At 38.7% G+C, this 8,074-nt stretch overlaps 1 protein-coding gene across 3 annotated transcripts; it reads right to left on the bottom strand.

Moving 5' to 3' along the window:
- Positions 1–879: 879 nt before the first annotated feature.
- LOC116246960 (probable ribosome-binding factor A, chloroplastic) lies at positions 880–7,604 on the bottom strand. Of its 3 annotated transcripts, none has more exons than XM_031618883.2 (4): positions 7,125–7,604; positions 6,856–7,029; positions 1,490–1,636; positions 880–1,263 (listed from the first exon to the last, which is right to left on the bottom strand). In XM_031618883.2, the coding sequence occupies exons 1-4, from the start codon at positions 7,485–7,487 to the stop codon at positions 1,123–1,125; spliced, it is 825 nt and encodes a 274-aa protein (XP_031474743.1). In that variant the 5' UTR covers positions 7,488–7,604; the 3' UTR covers positions 880–1,122. The 3 variants fall into 3 exon arrangements, 1 of the variants encoding a protein (XP_031474743.1); XR_004170770.2 differs by having other exon boundaries at positions 1,124–1,263; positions 1,421–1,636; positions 7,125–7,602; XR_004170771.2 differs by having other exon boundaries at positions 1,126–1,266; positions 1,421–1,636; positions 7,125–7,602.
- Between the last annotated feature and the right edge of the window lie 470 nt (positions 7,605–8,074).

Below are 8,074 nucleotides of genomic sequence, written 5' to 3'. Positions count from 1 at the left end.
AATAAAAAAAACTTGAGTTACACATGTCGAAAACGCTTCAATTGACCAGATTACCTGATACTAGACTATTGCCATCAACTGTTCACTGGGAACTTTCAAAGGTATATGAAATTTTATATAAATAAACATATTTTATGTGTGACTGTGCATCAATTAAAACTTAACAAGCTACGATTTTTTACTAATGATTCAACGAAAAGGAAAAAAGTTTGTTTGTTGCCTCATCCCAGCCCACGAGCCACACCCACATCAGTTTGGGTGCAGCAACCATTCTGAAGATTCCGTCTTACTGAGGCGTGTGAATACTCAATATGCTTTACTGAAATTTATCAAATCCTGCAATCTTTCAAGCAACCATAGACGTGTTTGCTATGGTGTTGTATAACACTTATATGTCCAATGCAATCAAGTAATCTAAGATTCAATTCTTACAAAATCAATTTACAGATCACATCGGTGTGACAAAATTTTTGACAAATTAATATTTGTATTTTTTTCTCCATAGAGATGTTCTACATTATTTATGTATGTATGTATGTATGTATGTTTTTATGTATGTATGCGACAGCATAACTGACCCTTAAACACCTCTAATCACTTTAGCTATTATAAGGTCAGATGCCACAAGCTATATGTGTCTATACTTCTAAATTTTTGTTGGCAGTATACATAAAAACAAATTATGTTCAACTGTTAAATTAAAAGAGAAATTTGCCAAATAGGATGAGATAATTCCCCCTTGATTTCTCCCAATCTATATCTGCATTACAAATTCAATATCCAGAAATATGTGGAAGACGACTAAAGGTTGTAGATCTTATTTATTTCAACTTGTGTTAAGTGATAAAAGATGCATTGCAGGTTTAATGTGGGAACCAATTAGGATAAAATGAAAGCATGGAAAACTTACTGGCGAGCCGTAAGAAAAAATCTGGTTACAAGCACAAGAAGAAATACTTTCTGAACAAGCATAAGGAAAAATTTCTAGCAAGAAGCAAACACTGGCGACACATGCAGCAATCCTTCATGCATACATGTTTTTGTTGATACATAGGACAGATGAAAAAAGAATGAAAAAAGTACAGAAGGATCTGCAGACACCCTTAGACGACAATAAGTTCATCAGGCTACTCCAGTTACATGGTGATCGTGCCAAAGGTAGATTGCTTGTCCAGGATCAAGTTTTTTGTCATCGAACAACTTTTCCTTCACCAACACGATAAGTAATGATTCCCATCGGTGGCAGTAATGGGCTTCCATGCACTGCTAAAAAGCAAAAAACTTGCAGCTATAAGGATCAGGATGAAACTAGACAAAGTCATAAAACACACCCTTATCAAGCAAAGAGAAAAGATCATAAAACAATTAGACATTTGCAGTAAAGAATTATATGTAGGTCTCGCCAGGTATAAGTAATAACCTTTACTCGGGGCCCACAGTTATATATAAACAAAGATAGCAGCTAAAAGAAGTGCATCAGCTACTTCACATATATAATTCCATCATCTGTGTCATCTTCATCCCAATATTTGTCATCCAGTTCATCTTGTGAAGTTACTCTCTCAGCATTATCCTCCTCTGCAGACGGCATATTCTTTTCCCTTTCCTCCTTTAACCTATCCAGGATTGCAATTACCTGAGGAGAAAAATATGCACTTGTAAGCATAGCTGCAAGAGACATCAAAGCCTGTTTCCTATCCTGAACTCAATTAATTTGAAGGCATGAGAGTAGTTTTTCAAGAAAAAGAATGATCAAAGTAGGAAAGGTATTAAATGGGACATTTCAACAAAAGATTAGCTGGATAAGAGACATTGTTTTGGCTTGAAATGGATTATGTTAATCAATGTGACAACGAATATTAAGCAACCAGATAAGACTTTTTAAGCAATATCAACAATCCAAAAAATAAGTGAGGATAGTTTATTCTACAACCACATGGCTCATAGTTTCTAAGTCAATGATCGAGACAACTTTTTTAGATTAAAATAGTTCCCCATTTAAGAACATGACATCTTTAACAAAGTCAAATGATAAAAATTCAAGAATCCTTCATGTGGCTTTTCTATATATTCATTATTGTAATGTGTGTTCTGCTTGTTACAAATAATCAAACAATTTGAAATTGTAAATATTGATAATCATGTGTGGTTTGTAAACATGTACAGTTTAAGCATGGTTCTAATGTGCTTGTCTTGATGATTGGTGATATTAGAAGTTAAATAGGTCTTCCAATTGTGCTAACACTTAATTAATAGCCTTTAGGCCCTTTACAGTTGAAATACTGAGTAAAGTTGGTGCCTTGTCTGTTAGGCAATCAGAATCCAAGTTAGGAGCTTGCCAATTATATGTTAGACCCCCTCAGAAGACACTAGTTGATGTCATAATCCAAAAGGAGACACCCTACAAGGTAGAGTCTACCACAGACATCTCCATCAGCTTTCTGGCGTTGGTGGAATTTGGAAATGCAGAAGCTTGTCCAACTTAGTTGGCCCCTTCTTCTCCTCTTCATGGTAAGCAAGTATGACCCACCTATCCATCCACCAAGATAAAGCTTACGGTCGGCTGCAATTAAGGCAGATCTATGCTAGTTTCAGTACAAACCCATGGAAATGTGGCATAATGGCAGCTTGTGGAAGCTAGACCTCTAGATGAGTACCCAAAAACAACTGATAACTCTCCATCCTCCTCTCTCCTTTTCCCGATTCAGAAAAAGGAGAAAATCTGCCATATAAATGGTTTTCACTACTGGAAAACTCAATTAACAATTATTCCTCCCATTTGGCGTGAACAGGGACTTGGTGCAAGAAAAACCACAAATTGGACCAACTGGTCAAGCGTTCCGATCTCCGACTCATCGAATGGAAAACTTAAACACAATAGCAGAAACATCTTAACTTTAAAATCATATGCAAATAACAATTAACCAACATGATTGATGAAGCCAGTATTTAAGTACCTAATGAAAGAAAAAGGTGAAATACGACAGAATTTACAAATTTTTTTGTTACAGATGATAGAATATCAAACATCATAAAGTTAACAATGAACTAGTATAAATTCAATAATGTCAATGTAATCCGACTCCTCTACATGAGAATAAGAAGAAAGTTTGAATGACCATGTGACATTATTATGAAACATGAAATATGAAACTGATGAAATTTAACTCAATAAATATACATATTCGCTATATTTAAATTCCATAGCATTAATAATTTAACTGAGAAATTAAAATGTAAAATTAGCCCATTGGGATACGCTGCATGGACAGTGACACAAGTATTGATGTTGGACACTTAATTTGAGTGCTGGATATGGGAAAAAAGGGCTAAATAATTGGACATTGATATGTATAATATATGTTTTTCTCAGTTACCATTTATTGAGGTCACTGAACAAAATAATAAATACATATGTAATTATATAATGCACTTGAATACCAGCTGAGACTGAAAGAAAGGGAAGAGTGTGTCCACTCTTTTCTCTTCCACTTATTGTCAAACCTCTAAACAACAAGGAGACAAGAAGTTGCAGCTTGACCCCTACCTTCCTCTTCTTCTTCTTCTTTTTTTTTCTTTCCCTTTTCTGGCCCGATCTCTCTCTCGCTCTGACACACCTGGATTCATCACCATAACTGGTGGCAGGGCCGGTGCTTATCCTTCTCTAATGTTCCCTTGCCACTAACCCTCCTTACACCTATGCATTTCTCTGCTGTTTTATCATGTTATTTTTTATTTATGTTTTTTTGTTAGTTTATCATTTATTTTACCTTTTCCCAATTTTTAGGTTTTTTGTTTTCTAAAAAAAATTGCTGAATTTTTCCCAAGATTTTCAATTTTTCAGCTTCACCGAAACACCCAACAAAAACATTGTCATTTAAATTTTTGAAACCCGTTAACAATATTTGTAACTACGGTTTGTAGTTTAAGGTCAAGCCAGTGACATTCGCCTAACATCCAACTCATGGGAAGGGGTATGGGCGAGGGAGACCCAGGGAGGGCACAGGCACAAGCATGGGTCAAAGGCAATGGAGAAGGCGGGCACATTAGTCAATGATGAGGGAGATGGGCACTGCAGTGACATGGATCTCCACAACCAGGAAATGGGGCTTTGCAACCACCGTCTTGGAACCTCCTTTCTCTCTACATCTGACTGACTGGCGATGACAACTATGGTGTTAGAGACAACGGCCCTTGAAGACTACAATGGAGATGGAGATGGCAACAAAGTAGAGGTGATGGTAGCTCTTGCTACACGTGTGGGTGGACCAATCTCTCTCTCTCTCTCTCTCTCTCTCTCTGATGAGCAAGGCAGAGTTCGGTCAGTCAAAGGGACATATTCGAGCCTGATGAGCAGACAATGGCAGCTGCCAGCATGGCTAAAAGAAGAGGCTGTTGTGAAGGAATACACTGTGGCCAGGGATTATCAGAGCCTCAAGGATGCGATTTATCACTGACCAAAACCATTGGTAGATTTTCATTATTTGGTTGTCTGGAGGGACATGAATGGCTCTCTGATTACAATGTGAGGGGTCATCAGCAATGAATGCCAAGGTCCATCGACAATGAACACCAAGGGTCAGAGAGAGAGAGAGAGAGGGACATAGAGGTCCTTGCCTAACCAGATATTCATCCAATTGAATCAAGGGATCCTTTATATACATACACACACACACACACATTTTACTTGGTTACCGTTTATTGAAGTCATTAAAAGAAAACAAAGAATACATATATATACGAATTTGTATATGTAACTACACACGTACTTAAATATGAGATGAGACTAGCAGAAAGAGGACAGTATGTTTACTCTTCTTTTTTGCATTTATTGGCTAAACATCAAGGAGGCAAAAAGAAGCAGCAGCTTAATCACAACCTTCTCATTTTCTTTTTTCTGAATTTGATAGGAAAAGGGAGAAACTTTTCTGCTAAATGGAGAAAAGGCACAAACAGTAAAAAGTGTGTAAGGACTAAGGAGTGTTGGGCATTGACACTTACTCCATGCTTAGAGAAGTGCCCACGTAACATAGTCATAGAGGACACTGTTTGATCGGATTATTCTTACAGAGGTCTCTTTGATCTCAATTCTTGCTACTATCTTCTAGCTAGTATCCTCTAGTGAGACTACTATCTTGTGTACCAATAAGACCATTTTTCAAGAACTTGGTCCAAAATCGATCCAAATGCTTGATGTGGTGGAACCCCCAGCCATATAACCAGCTTCAATTTGCATCCAAAAAGGAAACAGAAACTGCAACAACTGGTAGTGTAGGATGCATGTATAAAATTATAAGTCCACACAACCTCAGATATAAGACTATCCTTGAGCCACTTCCGCATATACAAGGGGTATTACACATTCCACGACCCCAGACGTATCCAAAATTTTCGTAGTTGCCCGACTAATGACGTTACTCAACACTGTACAAGCAAGAGGGACCTCAAATAAGGGCTGTAGTGTTGTATGTTTGGACACACGAGACAAATTACATGAACCTATTTTTGGAGTGTTCAACCTTATGACTACCTTCTCAAACTTGCCAAACCTGATTGGCATCTCAGCTAACAGAGTATATTCCCCTTGATCAGATAAATGTGCAAAGGTTGGACAATCACATGGAGATCATGACAGACATGCTGAGAAATAAAATAAACTTGAAGATTGCAAAGAGGATTTTCTGATAGTTGAGAAGGTTTACCGATTTAGTGATAACTCAGAAAAATTGAATGACCATACTCAAGTATGGATTCTTAATTTCCTTGCCATTTTTACCTGTTCCTATTACTCCTCTTACACTTTCTTTTTCTATTTGGGCCTGTGATTTAATTTTCTCACTTCTTTACATCGATCATAAGTAACATGGCTGCCTCTTAAATATTGTAACCATCATCACTATATTAGCAGCTGAGATATCCTTGAAATTACCTTCTCATATGTTATAAGGTGGTTGCCTCCTACTGCATACTCAATGCAGCTTAACACGTACACAGCACAAAGCATTCAACTATGCATACATTTGTACGTATCCAATAGCAAGGAAACTTCGATAAAATTGCAGATTATGTGAATGTGACGAATGCAAACTTTCTGCCAATGCATAAAAAGAGATTACCAATGGAGCAAATTTTTGTGAATGCCTCGTTTAAGGTGGACCAAGTAAAAACCTTTCGCCTAAATACTGGGAGACCACGCTCAAGCACTCTTCATGAAATTATACTTGTACAAGAGGGATGAAGGTACCACTGAGTTCAACGCACTTGTATACACAAAAGTTGGCGAGAAGTGGTCTTACCACTGACAACAGCATTCATTTATTGTAATCACATTTATATCTTTGAGATGGACAGAACATAAAGGCTAAAACTGTTATTGCTTATTGAAGGGATGTGATGGTATCTGATTCATATATAACCTATCGGACTTCCAAGTATCTCAAGCTACTGCTTAAACTGACGGATTTGCAGCTAAAGTTTCTGGATGCAACAGTATGTGATTCGCATGAAAAAGCCTCCATTGGCAGCACAGTCAAGGACAGCACTAGCAGCGTATACTACCGAAGTCGCGAGAAAATCCAAATAAGCCACGAGACATCCAAAAGTGTGTCTTGAATCAATTGAACGAATCTCAAAGAGAACGATAAGGACCATTTTGCATGGCCCTCCTAAAGCAAATATAAGTGTCTTATTCACCCGGAACAGAGCAAGAAAATGCAAGATAAATCCAAAATCAGTGTGAACCAGTGAAAAAGGTGGTATAAAGAACAATCTAAAATCAGAAACAGCAAAGCGAGAAGAAGACGTGCAACATAGAACACAAGGAATTCGTAATCAACAACGTAGAATCAACGTTACCCTGCTTCCTCTTTCCATGGACTCGTCCTCAATGAACCGAATCTCGGGCGTGACGCGCAGCTTCATCCGCCTGCCGAGCTCGCTGCGCACATACTTTGCCTTAGATTTCAGTCCCGCAATTGCCACCTCCCTCCCCCTCTCATCGCCGAAAACCGAAACGTACACCTTCACGACCTGCCGGCCGAAATTTGATTTGAAAGCATGATTGGCAAAGGGGGTTTTACTGGGGAAGAAGAGGGGAGGATGGAGAGAGTGGTTTGCGGCGCTACCTGAAGGTCGCCGGAAACCTCGACATCGCTGATGGTGGTGAGAGACGAGAGATAACGGTCGGCGCCGAGAGCGGATTCGGGGAGGACGGCGTACTGGAGAACTTTATCAGTAAGGAGCATCTGAGAAAGCTCACGCTGGATCTGCTTGGCCACCATCTTCACCCTCCTGGGCTTCGCCATGCACACGATAGCTGCTGGGCCCAGCGTTGCGTAAGAGCGTGCCCGCCTGATACCAGCGGCGTCGTGCCGTAAAGGGGTGGATAACAAGGAGAAAGAGGACGAAGAAGTGGAAGAGGAAGGTGGTGGGCCTCTTGGATGGTGTGGTCGCGGGATAGAAACCGTATGTTGTAGCAGGGTGGCCATTCTCTCCCTCTCTGGCTCTCTCTGGTGGAGAAGGCGAGGGAAAACCTCTCTCCAGAGTGGATATACCGGGGAAGAGGAAGACACTCCCTCTCCCACTTCCTAAGTTTGACTGTAGTAAAGATTTCTCCTATAATTTTGTTGATGTAAAGGCAATGTTAAGAGTAGAGAGGCCGACTCGAGAATCCAAACATTTACAGATGCAACGATTATTGGTTCTTTATATATGAGCATAATTTGTTGAGATATAATCGATAACTCAATATGAGTCCCATTAATTCCAGTTGGTGATAAATGTTGGATCTAAACTGCAGGGTAATTTCTCTTGCCAATCTTGTTGTATATGACTGTGATGCACTTTCATATCCAAATGTAGAAGTCTATAGACAAGGTTTGTACAGTTTAGTTCTAAACTAACTCACGACATTACTTTGATTAAGCAGCACCTAACTAATTGAATATGTCTAAAGCACAAATAAATAAATAAAACATTTTAATATAAATTTCTAGCAGTTGATTACTAAATTCTTATAAAATTTTAGCCATACACTCAATTTCCTTTTTGTATGAATTTGTAATGTTTTGCTAAC

This window comes from Nymphaea colorata, chromosome 2, assembly GCF_008831285.2.
Source record: "Nymphaea colorata isolate Beijing-Zhang1983 chromosome 2, ASM883128v2, whole genome shotgun sequence".
In the NCBI taxonomy this organism is placed as follows: Eukaryota; Viridiplantae; Streptophyta; class Magnoliopsida; order Nymphaeales; family Nymphaeaceae; genus Nymphaea; species Nymphaea colorata.
The sequence above is the reverse complement of the archived record's forward strand: the minus strand, read 5'-3'. Positions and strand labels throughout refer to the sequence as shown.

Coding starts and splice junctions, on each gene's coding strand:
- LOC116246960 (XM_031618883.2), bottom strand. CDS start 7,487: ATGGCCACCCTGCTACAACATACGGTTTCTATCCCGCGACCACACCAT. Junction 7,030..7,124: donor AGGTTTCCGGCGACCTTCAG/GTAGCGCCGCAA, acceptor TTCGGCCGGCAG/GTCGTGAAGGTGTACGTTTC. Junction 1,264..1,489: donor CAGATGATGGAATTATATAT/GTGAAGTAGCTG, acceptor GCTTTTTAGCAG/TGCATGGAAGCCCATTACTG.